At 42.7% G+C, this 22,582-nt stretch overlaps 1 protein-coding gene across 9 annotated transcripts in view; it reads right to left on the reverse strand.

Annotated features, from left to right (window-relative positions):
* LOC144501444 (protein CASP-like) overlaps window positions 1–22,224 on the reverse strand; it is a 779,365-nt gene extending 757,141 nt beyond the window's left edge. For 7 of the 9 annotated variants that reach the window (XM_078225210.1, XM_078225209.1, XM_078225206.1 and 4 more), the window contains exon 1: window positions 21,123–21,549. In XM_078225210.1, coding sequence (XP_078081336.1) covers window positions 21,123–21,548 — 426 coding nt within the window. In that variant the 5' untranslated portion in view covers window position 21,549. Of the gene's footprint in view, window positions 1–21,122; window positions 21,550–21,732 lie in introns of those variants that run through there. The other 2 variants (XM_078225211.1, XM_078225208.1) reach the window with 1 other exon arrangement.
* Between the last annotated feature and the right edge of the window lie 358 nt (window positions 22,225–22,582).

The following is a 22,582-nucleotide window of genomic DNA, read 5'->3' on the forward strand; positions in this document are numbered from 1 at the left end:
TAAACATATGGATGATATTGGAATAGTGTAGGTTGGATGGGCTTTAGATTGGTTTCACAGGTCGGCGCAACATTGAGGGCCGAAGGGCCTGTACTGCGCTGTAATGTTCTATGTTCTATTGTTTCTTAATTCCAACCAAACAGATGTCCTTAACCCCTCCAAGACAACCCTTCTCTCCATCACTATAATATTGTCCTTAATCAATACAATACTACTAACCCTCCTCCCCTTTCCTTCCCCATCTTTCCGAAACAAGAAATCTCTCCTTGTATCCAGAAATATTTAATACCCAGGCCTGTGCTTTTATGGGTCAGGTCTTTTTTTAAAAATCACTATGTCATCGTACTCCCATGTGGCGATCTGCACCTACACGATCTGCCACACTTTAAGACAATAGTATACATGCACTGAAAACCTCATCTGACTTCAATGCATTCCCTTTTAGTCTGACCACATCTAGTACGAGAGGTCCTCACTATGATTATTGTGCATACATGTTGGTCAATCATGGGTTGAATATGAGTTTGTACCCCATTTTCATAAGTACTATGATAAACTATAATATCAGCACTGAGTATGGAATTGAGACTACGCACTTCCCTAGAATAGCACAAAATACAAGACACAGCTGTTCTTCTAGTTTCCTGCTTTTCTTTATATTGCCCCTCACCAATATGATCCAAAAGCACAGCTTTAATTTTCATAAGGACGCTGACGATACCCTGCGCAATCCACCCCTCTTTTTGATAAATATCAGACTGCTTATCCAACATCTAGTACTAGATGAGCAGAAACATCCTCAAATTAAACGGAGGTATTATTTTCAGTCTCTGCTCCATGGATACTATCCCATCACTCTGAACACTGCCCAACTTCAACCTTACTTGAACCCACCTACTGCTGAAACCCTCATTCATGGTTACCTTTAATCTTGATTATTCCAACACACTGCTGGTTAGTCTCTCATATGGGTAAACTAGAGGTCATCCAAAACTCTGCTGCCCATGTCCGAACTCTCACCCCTTCACCTATCACCCGTGATCTCTAAAGTTGCATGCCTCTTGGTCAAGCAACACCTAGATTTAAATACACTCATCCCGATATATAAATCCCTCGATGACCATCCTCTTCCAATCTCCAAAATCTCCTCTCGCCCCACATCCCTCCAAAATATCTATCTTCATCTACTTTTGACCTCTTGAGCATTCCAATTGTAATTGCTCCAGCTTTGGTGGCCATGTCATCAGTTTCCTAGGTTCTGAACTCTGAGAAACCCTCTCTACTTTCCTTTTTTAAGACACCATTTAAGACCTACCTCTTTGACCAAGCAGTCATCTGACAGAATATTTCCTTATTTGGCTCAGTTATACTTTGTTTTATAATGCTCCTACGAAGCACCTTGCAACTTTTAATTATTTTAATAGCAAAATATTTTTTAAAAGTCATTGTTGAGATAAAAAAACCCAGAGCCTATGGTTTCAGCTGTTATCCAACAATCCCTGCTATTAGTATGTCTGTGACCGGGTGAGAACAATGCTTATACAGCCTGCCAATAATCCAAGTTAAGACTCACACAGATATTAACCATTCGTGAAGTAGCAGAGGGAGGCTGGCATATACAAAGCAAGAAATTCATGTCTTCAGCAGACAGGGAATATATGCAGAAAAAGGGCAAAGAAAAATTACAATCAATAGTCAATGCCATTCCACTTCATACTTGAAGGGACATTTTTCTTCCAAAATCAATCCATTCAAATCCCTTTAACTTATAAAATTTTGCTTTTTATACATGGACAAATGCCACATTGCATTTCTGAAGTTCATCACATTATCACAGACGTTGCAACAATACTACACATACTTAAACAAAGGCAATGAATTTAGGAACTATGCTACAGCTCCATAGGTGGCATGTACTAGAGTACATCAAAAAGCAGAGATACTGTTCTTGGTGTTGGTGCCTTGGGGGGGGGGGGGGTTGAGGAGTGGTGCGCATGCATGCATGTGTGATTAGCAACTCCATTTGGGGACGGTCTATGTATAAGATCACATGCTACTATTATGTAACTCATGACACTGGCGCCCATAGTTCTGCACCACTAATACACCGAATCAGGATTTTACTTGGATAGACAGACAATATTTACGCTTCAGAAAAGGTGTAATTAGTATGAGATCAAACAACAGTACAACAGCTCCTGTAACTAACCAGATCTGAAATAAGAACTGTTCATGGTTTAAAATGCACTTTGCTCAATAGCTCATTTTCAACCAAAGTGCTAAAAGTCGACCACCCACCAGGTTTCAAGCACACTTCAACAAGTTGCAGCTCCATTTTTCATGCTATACAGAACTTGCACCCTTTCATAACTCAAGATATCTCAAAACCCTTCAAAACCAAGAAAATACTTCTGAAAAGTAGTCATAAGGTGTTGGCAGCCAATTTTTGCAAATTGGATGAAATTATTCTCTTAATTGATATTTAAGTGAATGTAACATTGATAACTTGTTTAAGGTGGTGTTGGTCCAGACACCCATTACCCACAAGGACTAGGAGACACAGATTTAATCTTTTGGGAATAAATATAATTTGGGATAAGGGGAAGAAGTTTTTGTATGCTGAGCGGTAATGACCCAGAACGTTCTGCCCATAGGGGTGGTGGAAGGAATAACAAATAATTATTTTAGAAGGAAACACTTGAGGGAAATAAACTTGCAGGGATATAGAGTTGGCGCAGGGGAATCAGATGGATTGGATAGCTCTCGAGAGGCCACACGGGCTGAACTGAATGGCCTCATTCTGTGTCATAAAGACTATGTCTACAACCAAAAGAGCTCCCCAGTTACACCCACCTGATAGGACAGACAGTTTAGCATCTTACCAGAAACACGGACTCTCGACAAGTATCGTGTACATACACAGACGGGAATGAACAAGGGTACTGACAACAACCTTAATTCCAATTGTCAAAGATAAAATATGTATACAGTAAACAAGCAGAAAACAACAGAAGAGATTTGCTTTCTCCAGCGGTGTTTACATCAACATCTAAATCTGATTGATTGGCATTTCGTTTTCTTTTGTGACTACCATGTATACAGATTAGATCTCTATTTATTGCTACATCAGTTGTCAGATTTTCCGATGTGCAAAAATACTCAGATACTCACTTGCAGTTCATTGACAGTGAACAAAACCCTGGCTCTTGAATCAACATAACACAAATTGACAAAAAATGGAGCTACCTGAATTCTTTTCAACTGAACTTCAATGGCATTCTGCATTTCTTTATTTCAAAACCACTAATACTTTAATTGAGCAAGTTAGAAGCAAATTTCAATGAATATCCAATCATATAATTTAATGCACAACTATATCTGGAACTTAATTTCACATGGCTTCCAATTTTACAGGGGTGTAACAATGTACCACACTGCTGCAACTGTATTCTCTGAGGTATGCCTTTCAGTTGGTACATTATTTCGTCTATCCTTCAAGCATCGTAAAAACGTACAAAATAGTTGGCTCTTTAATTATTTGTGAATTGGAGGGAAGCTATACTAAACAGATCCTTTACACAAGAAAATAAAGCGCGCACACCTTTTTTTAAGGATCCTTTATTCAACCATTTAAGTACCAGGCTGTATTTAAAGTTCCATCAAATTTCAGAAAACCCAAGAACCTGTGCAGAACATTCTTCGACTTCAAATTCTGCAGCAGGAGTACACTGATCCAGTGCCAGTGAACCAGTTGCTCCAGTAAGCTGATGTCACTCCACAACAGGATGTTAACAGTGGCTAAACTATGCATAGAACTTACAACACAGGCGGAGGCCCCTCAGCCCAATGTGCCTATGCTGACTCTTTGCAAGAGCAGTTGTACTTAGTCCCATATTCCTGCCTTTTGTCTGTAATCCTCTAAGTCTTTTATCCTCTCCAACTTCCTTCTAAAATTAGTTATGAGATGAGCAGCCACCACTTTTTCAGAAGTCAGTGCAGTTCATTTTCATGCACTTCAATATATGTTAATGATGCGGGCACACAATGCTCAGTGTTTGCTGAAACTCTAAATCAGATTTGTTGCTTCAATTGTAAACCAACCATTTCAAATGAAAGCAAAAACTGCAGATCTGAAAATTTAAATTATAAAAACAGAAAATGTTGGATAAACAGCATCTGTGGAGAGAGAAGTTGAGTTCATGTTTTGAGTCCATATGCCCTTCTCTAGAACCATTTCAAATGTTGACTAACCTGCGTGTTTAGAATTCAGTTCCACCGTCCAATCTTGTTCACTGGCTCAGCAGGCAGTTTCACTTGCATTGGATCCTTGTGAAATTTGCCTCAGTATCTACCATATCAGGGTTTGAGTTCTGGCTATATCGAAATTCCAACCCCTTAAGCCAACTGAAGAGTCCAGTCAGCCTATCATAAACAAGACGAACTGAATGTCATTAACTTTCTACTGGGTACACCATAATATCTTCTGTGTAAAAGTTGTGTCCAAGGCATGGGACAAATTTATTTGAAGTTCAGTGTTATGCAAGAACGATGTAACAAAGAGGCTCAAATACAGCTGCTTCCAGGGAAAATACAGCACTGTATTAATGACAACATTATATTCCTTTTGTAGTTTTAGATACATTATAACTATTAATATAATTTAAACTTGTTACAAGAGTCTGCCTTAATTATTTACTTGATAAATGCACCACACAGACCAGTAACTTCCAACACCTCAGCCACAGCAGTAATTGCAGCACAACCTTTGGCCTCAGTGCCCTGGGCCATGGAGGGTCAAAACAAGAAAAAAAATCAGCAAGTGTTCCAACTCCAGATCACTACACAGTAGACCATGCTGGAAAGTGGAATGTATGAAAGCATCAAAAGGAACAGGATCCACCTGACTGGCTAGATAGACTAGACTCTCATATCAAGAATGACCACTTGAGAAAGATACCAGAAAAGTCCGTCAGTGCTCATAAAATCATAACCCAGAACGTGGGCAGAGAGTGAAAGGAGGCAAAACGATGGGAGATTGCAATGATGGAGTCAGGGGGAAAGGAAGAGTGGTGGAATTGTATTCCAAAGGAACTAGGTATACAACCCCAGATACAGCTGGAAACACTCACCATCTGTACGGAGATAAATGCAGGTAATATTTCAGGTCAAAGACCTTTCATCAGTTTTCAATAAAAGGTCATGACCTCAAACATCAACTGTGATTCTCCACAGATGTTGTCTGAACTAGAACAAGAGAACAAGGAGCGGGTGTCGACTCATTCAATATGATCATAGCTGATCTCATCTTGGCCTCATCACCTTCCCGCCTGCTCCTCTAACCCTGCATCCACTGCTAATTCAAAACTATTTCCTCCTCAAATTTGTTTAGTGTTCCAGCGGCGTCCACTGCAACCTGGGGTAGAGAATTCCAGATTCACAACTGAGTGAAGTAATTCCTCATTTGTTTTAAATCTGCCACCCCTTAGCATAAAGCTATGGCCTTTATACCCAACAAGGGGAAACATCTGCTCTCTGTCTACCCTGTCAATCCTCTTTAGCATCTTTATACCTCCATTAGATGATCTCTCATTCTTCTAAACTCCAGGTGAGTATAAGCCTAAACTGCTCAATCTCTCTTCATAATACAAGTCCTTCATCTCTAGAATCAATGAAATAACCTTCTCTGAACCACCTCTAATGCATTTATGTCAAGGGCACAAAAACTGTGCACAATACTCCAGATGTGATCTCACCAATGCCCTATACAGTTGCAACTTCTTTATTCTGTCCCATTCACAATGGATGCCAAGATTCCATTTGCCTTCCTTATTACCTGCTGCACATGCATTCTCACCTTTTGTGATTCATAAACAAGGACACCCAGATTCTTCTTCACCCAAGTATTTTGAAGTTTTGTTTCATTTAGATAATAAGTTGCCTTTTTATTTCTCTGACCAAAATATCAGAGATCCACGTTAAATTCTCTCTGCCAATTTTGACCCACTCACTGAACCTATCCACATCCATTTATAAATTTCTTATTTCCTATTTCCTCATTGCAACTTGTTTTCCAACTATTTCAGTGTCATCTATAAATTTGGGAATAGTACATTCTACTCCTGCATCCAAGTCATTGGTACAGACTGAAAATAGTTGTAGCCCAAGGACCGAACCCTGTGACACTAGTTACAGCTTGCCAATCAGAAAAAGACTTATTTATCCCCACTCTCTGCTTTCGCTGGTTAGCCAATTCTCCAACCAAGCTAATATATTGCCACCAAGTCTGTCGGATCTTACCTTGTTTATGAACCTATTATGCGGTATCTTATCAAAAGTATTCTCAAAGTTCAGATACACTATATCTCCAGGATCCCCGTTATCCACTTTGCTTGTTAGATCTTCGAAGAACTCCAGCAAATTAGGCAAACACGATTGACCCTTCATAAAAACCATGTTGACTCTCCAAATTTCCTGTTACGACTTCCTTAACAATAGATTCCAGCAATTTCTCAATGACAGATGTTCAACTAACTGGTCTACAGTTTTCTACTTTCTGCCTTTCTCTCTTTTTGAACAGGGGTGTTACATTAACCCTTTTCCAATCCACTTTTCCCGCATCCAGGGAATTTTGGAATACTATAACCAATGACTCCACTATCTCTGCTGCCATTTCCTTTAAGACCCTAGGATGGAGGTCATCAGGCCCTGGGGGAACTTGTCTGCCTTTAATCCCAAGAGCTTGCTCAGTACTTTTTCCCGAGTGATGGCAATTGCTCTTCCTTTTCAACAGCCTCAGCATTACCTGTTATTAGCATGGTTCTCGTGTACCCCACCGTGAAAATCCAGGCCAAATATTAATTGACCGTCTCTGCCATTTCCGTGTTCCCAGTCCCCAGTTTCATCCTCCCATGGACCAACATTCACTTCAGTTACTCCCTTCCTTTTTAGAAATTTATCCAATCGTTTGCTATCATTTTTATATTTTGCACAAGATATCTTTCATAATTTACCGTTTCTCTTTGTATTACTTTTTCAGTAACCCCCTGTTGGTCTTTCTAAGTTTCCCAATCCTCCAGCCTGCCTCTGACCTTTGCAATATGGTATGCCTTAGATTTTGCCTGTGTTATGTTTAACCTCCTTGCTTAGCCACATATGCAATTTCCCCCTTTTATCATCTTACTTCCCCTTTGCAAGACATTTTAGTTGGGAAGAATTGAATATCTCCTTAAATATTTGCCACTATTCATCAAATGGACTATCTTTTAGTCTTTCTGCCCAGTCCACGAGAGCTAAATCTGTCCTTGTGCCTATGTAATTACCTTAGTTTATCACCAGAACACTAGTGTGGGGCTCAAGATTATTGCCCTTAAACTGATTTGAAATTCAAGCATGCAATGATCACTCTTCCCTAAAGGCACAGTAAGAAGTCTCAACACCAGGTTCAAGTCCAACAGATTTATTTGGTCGCACGAGCTTTCAGAGCGCTGCCCCTCCATCAGGTGAATGAAGAGTTGACTGTCCTGGCTTGAGACAATTCACACCTCTGCTTAACCCTCTCTCCACTCGCATTACAAAATCCACAGTATTTTGTTGTTGTCATAGGTTCGTGAGAATCTGCTTTTTACTTATCCTCCACCGCAACAGAGTCCCACTGCTGCTTAACAGTGAAATCTGAAGCATATTGCTTTCCTGAGATAAAACTCATCCACTGATGTGTACCACTGGCCTGGGCAGCCTCAACAAAAAAAACAGAAGTAGACATTCTTCATGCATTTAAGCTTCAGCATCATTTAAGCATCTCCACATCATTTAAGCTTCAACACAGAGCACTGGCAAACTGATGGGTGATAGATGGTCATCACAACAGAGCCTCATTGTGTTCACATATACACTTCCCAGCAGGGGTGGGCAAGCTGATTTATACCCTACCTAGCTTGGGGACAGAAGACCAAATTGTGACAGACCAGCCACCACTCAAGCTGAAATCAATTAAGATTCCAGATGGTAAATCAAACATGGAACTTGTCTGATCTATACGATTCAGACCCCACCACAATGCCCTAGCAAGCAAATCGAATGATTTTGATCCAACTAATGCTTCTTTAGTTGATATTGCTCTAACCTCTGTGCTTTTAAACAGTGCTGGATATAACAAAATTATGCTGGGAGGAACATGGTCAAGTGAGAAGCAGCTGGAGACAGACTTGGTGTCAGGCAAGAGCAGAGTGTAACCACGTGTTGTGGGCTAGCTGTCTGACCCAGGAGGGAGCAACCATGGAGCATCACTGAAAGGAACATAACAGATAGGCAGACACCCCCAGATTCCAAATTATAAACAGAAAATGCTGGAAATACTCAGCAGTTCAGACAGCACCCGTGGAGAGAAATGTTTCAGTTTAGCAGCAGATTCCAAGATTGCTTGTGATTTCCAGGTGAACAATGTTCCCTCCATTGCTCTTTGCTGTGCACAGCCAGTTTGCAACACAGCACAGTGCTCTGATGATTGTTCTGCAACCACGCACACATCTTAAAGGGAGCTTCAGTTGTGCACTGCACATTCTGAATTGCTGCACGATGGCACACCTGTAACAGAAAAGCTACAGCACAAACAGGCCCTTCAGCCCACAAGTTGCGCCGAACATGTCCCTACCTAGTACTAGACTTACCTATAGCCCTCGATCTTACTAACTTCCATGAACTTATCCAAACGTCTCTTAAAAGACCCTATCGAATCCGCCTCTACCACCACTACCGGCAGCCAATTCCACACACCCACCACCCTCGGAGTGAAAAACTTACCCCTAACATCTCCTCTGTACCTACTCCCCAGCATCCTAAACCTGTGACCTCTTGTGGCAACCATTTCAGCCCTGGGTAAAAGCCTCTGAGAATCTATTCTATCAATACCCCTCAACATCTTATACACCTCTCTCAGGTCACCTCTCATCCATCACCTCTCCAAGGAGAAAAGACCTAGCTCTCTCAACCTATCCTCATAAGGCACGCCACCTAATCCAGGCAACATCCTTGTAAATCTCCTCTGCACCCTTTCTATGGCTTCCACATCCTTTCTGTAATGAGGCGACCAGGTGGGGTCTGACTAGGGTCCTATACAGCTGCAGCATTATCCCCCAATTTCTAAACTCAATTCCTCTATTGATGAAGGCCAGTATTCCATACGCCTTCTTAACCACAGCCTCCACCTGCGACGCTGCTTTGAGCGTCCTATGAACCCGGGCCCCCAAGATCCTTCTGATCTTTCACACTGCCAAGCGTCTTACCCTTAATATTATATTCTTTCATCCTATTCGACCTGCCAAAATGAACCACCACACACTTATGTGGGTTGAAGTCCATCTGCCACTTCTCCGCCCAGTCTTGCATCTTATCTATGTCTCGTTGCAACTGCTGACATCCCTCTACACGATCCACAACCCCACCAACCTTTGTGTCATCAGCAAACTTGCCAACCCATCCTTCCACTTCCTCATCCAGGTCATTTATAAAAATCACAAAGAGCAAGAAAGGGAAGTTTAAATACTCAAATATTACATGCTTAAAGCAAGGGCACCAAAATACAAGCTTTCACAGGGCATAATTTCTCCAAATTTTGATGGGGGTCCCGTGATTACTAATATTTAAAAACGAGCCCTTCAACTAAAATTTTCAGAACCACTGATATAGTCAGAGCACATTTTAAGTGGAACAAAGATAAACGTGGCTGAGGGTGCTGGTAACAAAAGTAATGGCTGCAGGAAGGAAGGAATAAGCAACTGAAGGCATGCTGGCAGTCCCAGGGAGAGAAAATGGAGAGTAAAGTTTGGAGGTGGAGTGTGAAGAGTACCTGAACTTCATAGCATTGCAGGAAACAGAGAGGCAGTCACAATGAGCTTCAGAGTCCTGGGCTGGGACAATATGTGGAAGAACAGCATGGAGAGTGCCTGCTGTGCAAGGGATGTTGAGGAGGACTGGGACCTGACGACAATCACATGGAAGCCTTCAGTGAACAAGAGATGTAGCACAAGGAAGTGAGGATTTCATGTTTTTTACGGGGGTGGAGAAAGGGGTCTGGAAAGAGTGGAAGGCCCTTCAAATTTTTGAAATGCACAATCAGAGTGTGGGTTTATTAATATGCAGCATTCTGACACATATTTCTTTCTAGCACGCACAATGCAATCAGTAACAATTTACATTTTCAAATTGTAATTTTCCAGCCCCTGGGATGATATGTTAAACTGGGTTTAACATATCATCTACAAGAAGATAGTTCCAACAGTGCAGCACTCCCTCAGTGCTCCAGTGACTTGAAGTTTGAATCCTTAACCTGCTGCTCAAAAGAGAAAATGTGGCCACCAAGCCAAACTGGGTTAAAAACTGATTTTAATTCTATCCTAATGTTGCCAAAGGGTATCAGAAGCTCTGTCACAATTTTAATAACTGGTCATTTAGTCCTATTCGTGGAAATTTGTCCTGTACAATTAGTTTGCCATTTTTGTATCACTCTGCATGTCATATGAACTGCAGATCCAGCTGGCAGCGAAATTACCACTGTCAATCTCAGCCTCTCTGGTTATAAGTGGCAAAACTCGAGTTGGATATTTTACCAGTTCTGTTTAACCAGTGGACACTTTGAATCTTTTTTAGCTTAATGAAACTGAATTGATCAGTATAGACTGCAGAGGAGCTCACATACTATCATTCAGTGATCAATTTACAGAAGCACATTTGATTGCCAACATCATACCAAATCTCTCCGGAGTCATAGAAAGAATAGACATGTCATGTCAAGTCCAACATGAACATCCCAAAGCAGTTCAAACTCAATTAAGTACCTCTGAAACAGGAACACAGAAACTAAGAGCAAGAGTCGGCCATTTGGCCCTTTTTGCTGCTTTACCATTCAACGTGATCATGGTTGATCCTCTAGTTCAATATTTTTTCCTGCTTTATCCCTCCCCATACCCCTTGATGACATTAAAATAAAAAAAAATCTTAACAGAGAATGCTGGAAAAACTCAGCAGGTCTGTCAGCGCCTGTAGGGAGAGAAAGGATAAATAATATTGAGACTCTTTGACTCTTCATCAGTACAGTATAGTCACTATTATGATGTAGAAAACCTAGCAATGCCCCACAAAGACCAATGAGATAATGACCAAGGAATCTGTTTTCGTGGCATAGGTCAAGGGATAAATAGTGGCTGGAAAATCTGAGAGAAATCCCCTGCTCTTTTGCCAAATAGTGCTGTGAGATCTTTTTTACATCTGTAAAAGGTAGCCCAACCGTAATCTCTCCCTCAATGTCAACAAAACGAAGGAGATAGTCACCAACATCAGGAAGCATAGTGGAGGACATGCCCTTATCTACGTCAATGGGGACGAAGTGGAAATGGTCAAGAGCTTAGGTTTCTAGGTGTCCAGATCACCAACAACCATAGTCGTAGTCCCTCCATGCCGACGCTATACTTAAGAAAGCTCCCCCAACGCCCCTGCTTTCTCAGGAGGCTAAGGAAATTCAACATGTCCGCAATGACTCTCACCAACTTTTACACATACCACAGAAAGTATTCTTCCTGGTTGTATCACAGCTTGGTATGGCTCAAGACACATAGAAACTACAAAAGGTTATGAACAAAGCCCAGTCCATCACGCAAACCAGCTTTCCATCCATTGACCCTGTCTCCACTTCCCACAGCCTCAGAAAAGCAGCCAGCATAATCAAGGACCCCACAAACCCGACATACTCTCTTCCAACTTCATCCATCGGGAAAAGGATACAAAAGTCTGAGGTCATGTACCAACCGACTCAAGGATAGCTTCTTCCCTGCTGCCATCAGCCTTTGAATAGACCTACCTCGTATTAAGTTGATCTTTCTCTACACCCTAGCTATGACTGTAACACTACATTCTGCACGCTCTCTTTCTCTATGAACGGTATGCTTTGTCTGTATAGCTCGCAAGAAACAATACTTTTTACTGTATGTTAAAACATGTGACAATAATAAATCAAATAAAAGGGCCTCAGATTAACATCTCATCCACAATACAGCCCCTCCAAGAGTGCAGTATTTTCTCAGTACTGCATTGAAGTGTTAACACTGATTTTGTGTTCAAGTCTCTATCAACACTGAATGGAATGGGCAGCATCATTCCGATTTTTGGGGGTGGGTAAAGTGAAGCAGGAGATAACTGAAACATAATGCTGATCTGATCACCAGATCATGTTATGCATCCCATGGTTTGTCTGCAACCTGATCCCTTAGCAGCAGATACAGTGACCTACAAATATTGCAGGAAATATTATAGGTATGTGCCCTTCACCAGACAATAAACACTCAGCAAAAAAGGTAAAAAGAGTTAGTGTGACCTATTATAATCTATATATGGCCCCTAATGTGGAGTGCCCAGAAAGCTCTAGCACAGGTTGTGTCCTCCCAATGATACCATAAGTACATGAAAAATAATTCTGCCCAGTTACTTCCAAATGTTGCCCATGTGACACACCATTTCCTTTCAAAAAAAAGAGTCAATTGATTGCTTCTCTTGCCTGAGCCCAATACCACTATTCAGTTAGCTAATAGGTGTACAAAGAGCAACTGGACTGGATCAAATTGTACCTCACTTCCTCAGATAATCCAGTGGTAAAGACTTAAAATCCAGCAAGAATTGTAAATTCTAAGATTACGCAGTGTTGATTGCCAAAAGTAAGCAGACTCTGCAACTGAAGATCATTTCAAAGAAGGTTAGATTGGGATAACAAAAAACATACAAAATGTGATAACCAACTAGTCATTAGAAGATGCAAGAGACACTCCTCCCCTCCAACAGTTCAATGCCCTCATATTTAGGTTATTTTAAGTTAGATAAGTTAGGAGTGACCAATATAAACTATAACAGTATGCAAGTGGAATAAGATGCCAGTTAATTCTTCACAGAACTGTCAACCCCAAACAAGTTGCTGGCATTCACTGCAATAGAGAGCTGAATGTGTTTGCATGTGTGGCAAACATCTCCACATATAGGTGGTAGGTGAGTCACTGGAGCAACATCATCAGTCACCATGATCTTAGAGTTCGCTTTTTCATTTTTAAAGGTCAAAAACAATCTTTTTTTTCTTAAATTGGTCCAAGATTTTTTCTGTGCCTCTTTTTCTCCCAGAGGACTGTATAACGATTAGAAATGACAAAGATGATGTGCAAATTACACGGTGCCAGGAAAGGTGAGGCTCAATGAGCCAGCTGGTCTTTTCCTGTTCTTAGTATGTTTGTGAAAGGAAACAGTCAAAAAGGTCTCAGGTTCAATTCCAGATCTGCATCAAAAGAAGCATAAATCACGACAGTAAGGTGGGAGTGGAGTTAAAAACATACCTATCCCAGTTTTATCCTAGGATCTCAAAGCAATTGAGTAAATTTCAGAAACAGACTGATGATACACATAATTGAAGCTTCAGTATCCTATCTGAACCTGTGCGGTGTTTTAAATTCCACATCTGACTCACCACCAATATTCCCTCTCAGGGTGCACTGCTGCACAACAGTTGGGAGTATGCCATACAGGAACAAAAAGGCTGTACATGAGCAATATTCTCTTTAAGATGCACACATGCATGGTTGGATGTCACGGATCCCAAGTACAACAAACCTGCTGCAAACTGTGAAAAGTTAAATTTCCCTCAATCTGGATCAGTCCCAGCAGATTGGAAATTAGCAAACGTAACACCACTATTCAAGAAAGGAGGGAGAGAAAATGGAACTACAGGACAGTCAGCCCAATCTCAGACATCAGGTAAGTGCTGGAATTTATTATTTTGGAAGTCTTGTAATGCACTTGGAAAAGCATAGTATGATTTAAACAAGTCTTACTATGCTTTTCCAAGTGCATTACAAGACTTCCAAAATGATAAATGATTTAAACAAGTCTTTGCTTTAACAAGGGATTTTATGAAAGGGATATCCTTTTTGACAACTTTTGAGTTTTTTTGAGGATCTGTGGAAGCTGGTTGGAAGAGGACCTTAGTTTTCTGGGTACAGACCCATTTTATCATATCCTTTGGATAAGGAGTCGACAATGATCTGGAGCTCATTTTCTCAGCGAGTGAAACAAGGTGGAGATACACTCCTGGCATAACTGCTCAACCTCGCATCCCTCATCTGTGAAAAAAAACAGTACATGCCAAGGGATCTGAGAGACAAGGTGATCATGACTGTTTTCAAGCAGGGAGACAAGTCTGATTGCAGTAACTACAGAGGAGTCTTCCTGATGTCTGTCACAAAAGTTCATTACACGGATCCTCCTCCAATCATCTCCTTTTAGTGGCTGAAGAGCTCCTTCCAATGTGGTTTTTGCTCATTGAGGGGCACCAACAGGCATGATCTTCACTGCATGGAAAATTCAAGAAATGTACAAGGGATAGCACCAACTACTGTATGTGTGATCTGTTCAACTGCACAAAAGCCTCTGACTCTGAAAAAGCTTCCGAAGTATCCTCCTCAAATTTGGATGCCCTCCGCAATTTATCACCATCGCCAACAGAACAACCACAAACCTCATCAGTGAAGACTGGAATCAAGCAAGACTGTCATTGTACAAACACTTCTCTATTTTCTTCACAGTAAACTGCACCTCACCTCCAGCAAATTCCCAACAGGCATGGAGATAATCTACAGACAGGAAACTGTTCAATCAAAAGCCAAAACCACTCCAACCTCTTGGTTGCTTCGTGACTTAGATTACAATTGGTACTTAAATTTTCTTTCCCTGTGTCCTCCTCATCTGAAAAGTGAGGTTAATTCAGGCAATGATCTGACAACACAGGTAGCCATATTTCTTGCTCACTCAAACGGAGCAGGTTGTTGTAGCATGAACAGAAGATTGGTTAGGGATAATGGGGCATTTTCAAGTTTACAGGTGTGGAGTTCCACATGGAACAGTGCTAGGCCTGAGCTATTTACAATCTAAATTATTGACAAAGAAACAAAGTCATTAATTGAAGTTGGTTGACAATATGATTGACAATACAATACCCTAAGTGGGAATGCAAGCTGTGAGGAGGACATAGAAGGCTGCAAAGAGAGATAGACAGGTGAAGTGAATGGGCAACAAGATGGCAGCTGGATCGCAATGTGAGCAATTGAGGTTCCTCCCTTTGGTCGTACGAATAGAAAAGCAGAATATTTTCTAAAAGGTGTGAAACTTGTAAACGTTGGTGTTCAGAGATGTTTGGGTGTGTTTGTACAATTACAATAAAAACAAAGTTAGCATGCGGGTACAGCAAGCAATTAGGAAAGCAAATAGCACGCTGGCCTTGACTACACATGTCCGCGCTGTCCCCAAGACTAGTTCCAGTTCTGTATCACCTATCTCCACCTCTGCCTCAGCTCGTCTTCAGCTGAAACCTTCACCCATGCCTCTGTTCCCTCCAGACTTGATTATTCTAATCCACTCTGTGCCAGCCTCCCATATTGCAATCTCTTGCAACTTTGATGCCATCCAGTCCAAACCAACACCAAATCCTGCTTCCCTATCACCACCTACTTGTTGACCAACACTGGCTCTCAGTTAAACCAAGTCTCGTTTTTAAAAATTCCCATTCTTGTTTTTCAATTCCTCCATAGCCTGGCACCTCTCCATATCTGTAATCTCCCCTCGCCCCCCACGACCCTCCAAAATATTCACACTCATATAAATCCGCCCTCTTCAGCATTCCTGATTTTAATGACTCCACTACTGGTGACCATGCCTTCAGCTGCCTTAGCCCCAAGTTTTCAAATTTCCTCCCTCAAGCTCTCCTCCTTTTCCCTTTGCCTCACTTTCCTCCAATAACATACTTAAAATCTGCCTCTGGCCAAGGTTTTGGGTTTTTTTTCAAATCATGCCTCTGTAAAGTCCCTTGAGACATTTAATTACGTTAGAGGCAGAATATTAATAAAAGTTGTTTTTTTGTGCATGAAATATGGCTACCTACATGTGATACCAGATCGCTACCTGAATTAACTTCTGCATAAGTCAATATTCAGATGAAGAGGAGGCAGAGGAAGAAACTGCAAATACCCTGGCCACCTAAGCCATTCAGCAACTGAAGCTAACACCCTTTAACCAGTTTGACAGCCAAAGCTTTCAAATTTATACACAGAATGCAATGAAAGATACAGTATCGATTAAAAACCAGAGAAAATCCTGTTTGGTACGGCACTAATTTCACCTACGTTAACAATGTCAATATCTGCTGGAACAGTTCTTCTGCAGTCTACAAAGAACCATTTCCAAGATTAGCTGCCTGTTCAAATAACAAAAGATTTTTCAACTCAAATTGAGGCTGGGAGAAAACACTGAAAACAAAATGCATGACTGCATTCTGTTTTTGTACCCATGTATTTCTCCAAAAGGGATTCTGTGGCAATCTGATAGACAAACACAAAACATCTCACTGAAATTTCAAGTCATTTCATCCTAAACGTTTCAACAATTTACTGGTGGCATCTCTTCCAATCCATAACAGTTCTGACAGAATTGAATTTGACCTGACGGGAACAATGTAAAGCTATAGAAAAGAGGCAGCTCCCTACAAATGGTATTTTTCTTAATTTAAACTGTCACCTTTCCAGTTGGCAGGTCAAAGTTAAACACTGATGTTAAAAGGAACACCCTGTACCAAGCTCTGAGGTCTGATGATGCAGTTGCAAATCAAACCAAAAATTTCTCAGCCTCCAGAGTGAAACCTTGAAAGTTTACTGAGCCATTTTTGTTACTTTTAAAAATAACTACAGCTTAATTTTAAAAACTACCCTGCAAGCAGCATACATATTCAAAACCTAAAATTCTTATTTCATTTTGCACTACGCAAAGAGAAAAAGATACCACAATCCTCAGCCAAGCACTTCACAATCATCTAGGTGTCAAGTACAGCCCAGGGGGCCTCGTCATCTCAAGAATGTTGGAACACAAAGGAAGCTTATTCTGCCTTGTCTAGGAAGGATCTATACACATTTAATATCAATAGCTGCTTCAGCATATAAAAATAACTAGAAAGCAACTCCAATCAATGTGCTGTATACATTTCAGCTCAAAAGTAACAGGTATAAAATACATTTCATTTATAAACAATAGTATTTACATAGCAAGGATTGTTACCTTAAATTCAAAAACTAAAAACATTCCTGATTTGTTCCCCTGATCAGTCTATATGGAACTTGTATATCAATCAATATTTAAAATATAGCATAAATGTTCATAGATTTAATATAGGGTTTATATTGAAGTAAGGGGTTCTATTCAGAGTTTTGGTTATATTTATGTCATCAGGCATTTACATTCTATTTTTCAACATATCAGTGTGCTGTTATGCAAAATTCAGTAATTACAGTTTGAAATTAGAGTTTTACCACTCTGCACCGTCACAATGCTTTTCAATACAACTCTAAGGTTCATTTCTCCCTCCCTGCTAAGATTACATCTTGCTTGCATAAAATGAACTGCATTAGATAATCTCGGTGAGAAGTGGGCATTTTCTTTAAACAGTAATACATGTAAAATCAGTCTCAGAAAATAAATACTCAAACTAATGTATCAAATATTTTTTTACCAAATCCTTCGCTTCCCACACCTCAGCAATTACCAGTTGGCAAAGAGCCAGAGCAATCCTAGAAATTCCAGGTTTGTATGAGTATCTAATAGGCTTGCAGGAATTTTACATACAAAATGCACACTGGCCAAATAAAGCTCAAGTCTAATCACTCTTCCCTCTGGCCGCATTTATCTCAGAGTGGCTGGGGAAAATTACCCCATAATGACCAAATATAAAATCAAGCAATATTACCTTGGTGTTATCTCCATTTGGTTATTATTCTATTAAAGAGTACATATCCAAGACCTTAAAAACATTTAATTTTAAAACGCAATCTATGCAGTTGGCATAATTCAAACTCAGCTCTCATGCAATTAAACATCCTGCAAAGCAAATTCTCAAACATCAACATCAATCCCTGATACACAGACCACTTGCTATTTTATCTTCAAAACACAAAGAATTGTATTCAGCAAAATATTTATACAGGGAACAAATCTGAATGGCAAAAGGGTTACATCCCCAAACGCCATTAAAGCTGTAAAAATGTATGGAACAATACATAGACACGCACTGTGATTATCATACCAGACACGCTTAGTCAGAATTCATCTTCAAAGTATGCCTCAGTAAACAAACAGAGGAGGATTAATGAAAAAGAAGTGATTCAGCCTGCCGCCTAAGCACTATAAAAATTTGATATGATTACAAACACTGCAAATACCAACAGTTCAAAAAATACACACTTGCAGTTAAGCTATTTCACAATTTGGTGTGTCTGTTCACTTAAATATTTCAATTCGAAGATGCCTCAGACCCACTTTATTGATTATTTTCAAAGAAAAGTGCTTCCCTGCAATTCAAGGTTGTTCACGCACCATACAAACTGTTTTCAAACACCATTCAAGCAGAAGTGGATTGTTACTTTTAGACCAAAAGAAAATACAAGCCATTCCTTCCTATCTCCAGAAAACCAAAACCTCAGAACTATCTACAATCAGAAGTACTTCCAAACTTCATTCAGTTCAACACTACAGCCTGATTACTGGAACCAGTTATAAGAGTACTACCACTATACCCATTGACCAGCCCCATTTCTGTACCAACTGCATCCATTTACCAGATTGTCAAAATGCAATGCAGCAACATTATAAACTCATCTGGCAGTGCCCCCTTACTGTACCAATTAACCAAATGCTCATTTATTGAGCTCAACTGTTTAACCATGACTATACCTGACCTCAATTACTGTATCCACTTACTGAAAGCTTGTTTTTGCACTAAAGTTACACCAAAGCCTCACTGGTGCAATCATTGACTGGTGTGCTCAGGCCGCACCATATTACTGAATGTCATTACCACACAAGAACCTATTATGACACCACAGCCCTATCGCTGTGCTCCATTAGGGCACATAGAATCATAGAAACTCTACAGTGCAGAAAGAGGCCATTCGGCCCATCGAGTCTGCACCGACCACAATCCCACCCAGGCCCCACCCCCATATCCCTACACATTTACCCACTAATCCCTCTAACCCATCTCAGGACACTAAGGGGCAAATTTAGCATGGCCAATCAACCTAACCCGCACATGTTTGGACTGTGGGAGGAAACCGGAGCACCCGGAGGAAACCCACGCAGACACGGGGAGAATGTGCAAACTCCACACAGACAGTGACCCAAGCCAGGAATCGAACCCAGGTCCCTGGAGCTGTGAAGCAGCGGTGCTAGCCACTGTGCTGCCTCATTACTACACCCAACCTGTCTTACTCACCAAGTTGCAGCATCCGATTATCACAGCAGATCACCATTCCTGCATCCCATTTCAGGAACCCATAAACGTAGCAGATTACCAAGGCACCAACCTATCGCAACAGATTGCCATTACTGTGCCCCATATCCAATTTTCACCTCTCGACTTAAGTTTCCAACACATTCTGGCCAGTCTGCCACTTGCTGCCTTTTATAAATGCATGGTCATCCAAAACTCTGCTGCTGTCCATGTCTCAACTTGCAACAAATCACGCTCCCCTATCACCCCTATGCTCGATGACCTACGTTGACTCCCGGTTAAGCAACTCCTTGATTTTAAAGTTCCCACCCTTATTTTCAAATCCTGCCATAGCTTTCATAGCGAATATCAGAGTCCGAATGCCCGTGACCGCTGAAGTGCTCCCCAACAGGAAGAGAACAGTCTTGTTTGGTGATTGTCGAGCAGCAAGACTGTTCTCTTCCTGTTGGGGAGCACTTCAGCGGTCACGGACATTCGGCCTCTAATATTCAGGTAAGCATTCTCCAAGGCGGCCTTCACGACACACGACGGCGCAGAGTCGCTGAGCAGAAACTGATAGCCAAGTTCCGCACATATGAGGACGGCCTCAACCAGGATATTGGGTTCATGTCACACTATCTGTAATCCCCATAGCTTGCCTGGACCTGCAGAGTCTCACTGGCTGTCCTGTCTGGAGACAATACACAAGTCTGTAGCCTGTCTTGATGCTCTCTCCACTCACATTGTTTGTATCTTAAACACTTGATTAGCTGTAAGTATTCGCATTCCAACCATTATTCTGTAAATTGAGTCTGTGTCTTTATATGCCCTGTTTGTGAACAGAATTCCCACTCACCTGAAGAAGGGGCAGAAGGCTCTGAAAGCTTGTGTGGCTTTTGCTACCAAATAAACCTGTTGGATTTTAACCTGATGTTGTTAAACCTCTTACTGTGTTTATCCCAGTCCAACGCCAGCATCTCCACATTTAGATTTGAAGTGCCACTGCTGTACCCTAACATACCAGACTTGATGGCCACACCTAATTAGCTTGTCAGGTTCTCATTGCTGCACCAATGACTGGCGCCAATCCCACACCTCATGACTTGTCCAGACCACCAATTCTGTGCCCCATTACTGGCCCACATTGCCAATCTCACACCCCAATCCTGCATCCCAGTCAGTATAGCTTCAGACCCCAAATCCACCCTAATTACCTGCCCAGACCCTCAATCCCGCATTCCTCAAGTGGATTGATTCCCCACCACTCCACCTGACTAAATATCACTAAATATTGCTGAGATCCTAAGAATTCTCACACTAGACTGGAAACATTAATTCTTGTTTCCCTCTGCACAGATGCTGCCAGAGCTGCTGAGATTATTTATCCCGCACTTTCTGGTTATACCCCTTTGCCACCTCTCTGATTGCTCACTGCCCCATGTTACTGCTGCCTCAGGAACATGCTGCAGCCATCTCTGGAGTAGGTGAATCGCTATCCCTGCGGTCACTCAGTTCACACTGGCTCCTTCACTACTCTGACGCACTGTTTTAAAAAGTTTAAATGAAGCCAAAAGCTGGAGCACAAAGTGCGGAGCGGAAGCGGAGCCGCGATTCCCGCTTTCCACATGCCATTCCGGGGGGGTGGGGGAGCGCGTGCCCCGGCCCGGGAAACATCCCAAATAACAGACTGGGAGAATGCCCTACCTTGAGAAAGTTCCTAACTAACAGTCCCAGCCCGGGAAACTTCTCAACTCACAGCCCGGGGAGTGTCCCGGCCCGGGAAACTTACCAACTCACAGCCCCGGCCCGGAAACGTCCCATATAACAGAGCCCAGGGAGAGTCCGGCCGCCGCCGCCAATTTGATTTACCCACATCACTCCCATCCCGCCCCCGAGTTCCCCGGCTGCCGCTCCAGGTTTCAACCCCTCGGCCAAAGTGCGGCCTATCGAGCCGCCCACTCCCTCCCGGCAGCGCAACCGCCTGGAAAGCTCTCGGTGTGGGCGGGAGCTTCCAAATGGAAGCCGCTCCGGGCAGACTCTCAGAGGCGGGAGGCCGGGCGCCGCTCAAACTTTCCCGGGTGGCGGCTGGGGGAGCCGGGCTGTCGTTCCCGGTGGGAAAGTTCAGGGGAACGGTGTTGGGAGCCGGGGCTGGGAGCTGGGGCCGGGGCTGTCCTGCCGGCCGGGCCGGGCCTGGGCCGCAGATCGCGGGCGCCATCTTGCCTGCTGGCGGCTGATCGATGATTGAACACAAAAGCAGCCGGGGATCAATTCCTAATCAATCAGTAAAAGCCCGCACCCCGGCCCCGACAGACAGCCCGGCCTAGCATCCCCGCTCCCCAGGCCGACCCCGAGACCGGGGCCAGTCCCGCACCGACCCGGCTCCCCAGCCAGCCGCTGACCTGAAGCAGTTGTAAATCAAATTTCTTCCAATATTGAGACATCGATCCCACATTGGCCGCCATCTTGAGACATATTGAGGCGATCGAGAGCGAGCCTGGATTGGAGTTGCTGCGGGGGGAGGGGAGGGAGAGCCGCAACACCCGGCATGGAATACGGAGCCTAGCCCACAGAAAGGAGCCTGGTCTGGATTGGAATTGCTGCCGGGGGACGGAGACACACAGCATGGAAATCAAAGCCCGGCCTGGATTGGAGTTGCTGCCTGTAGGGGCGGAGCGGGGGGGCAGGAGAAGGGAGAAAGAGAGAGAGGTACAAAACCCGGCAGGGAGTCCGGAGCCCAGCCCACAATCCCGGCCCGGCCTGGATTGGAGTTCCTGTCGTGGGAAGGGGAGGGAAAGCAGAAAGACTCGGCTAGGAACAAGCAAAACCCGGCCTGGAACACGGAGCGGAGCGACACAGCCCGTTCCCTATCACAATCCTCCCCGCTCCGGCACAGCATCATTACACAAAACCTGGTCCCGTGTCCAGAGCGGATCGGCAAAATCCGCCTTCTGCCAGTCCCCGTCCGCATCCCAATCGTGCTCCAGCTCCGGCACAACATTACACAAAACCCGGAGCACGGAGCGAAGTGACACTGCCCAACCCCATCCCAATCCTCCCCGCTCCGGCTGCCGCACACCAACATTCGAGCCGCCAGTCTGAAGCACAGCAGATACAGCACACATTCAGACACACACGGAGCAGAGTGCAGGCTAAATATAACATCTCAAACCCTCCTGCAGCACCCCCATCACGTTGCAAAGCCTTATGCGCTGCTTCTCTCCATTGTGCAAAATTACATATTCCCTGCTT

This window comes from Mustelus asterias, chromosome 12, assembly GCF_964213995.1.
Source record: "Mustelus asterias chromosome 12, sMusAst1.hap1.1, whole genome shotgun sequence".
Taxonomy (NCBI): Eukaryota; Metazoa; Chordata; class Chondrichthyes; order Carcharhiniformes; family Triakidae; genus Mustelus; species Mustelus asterias.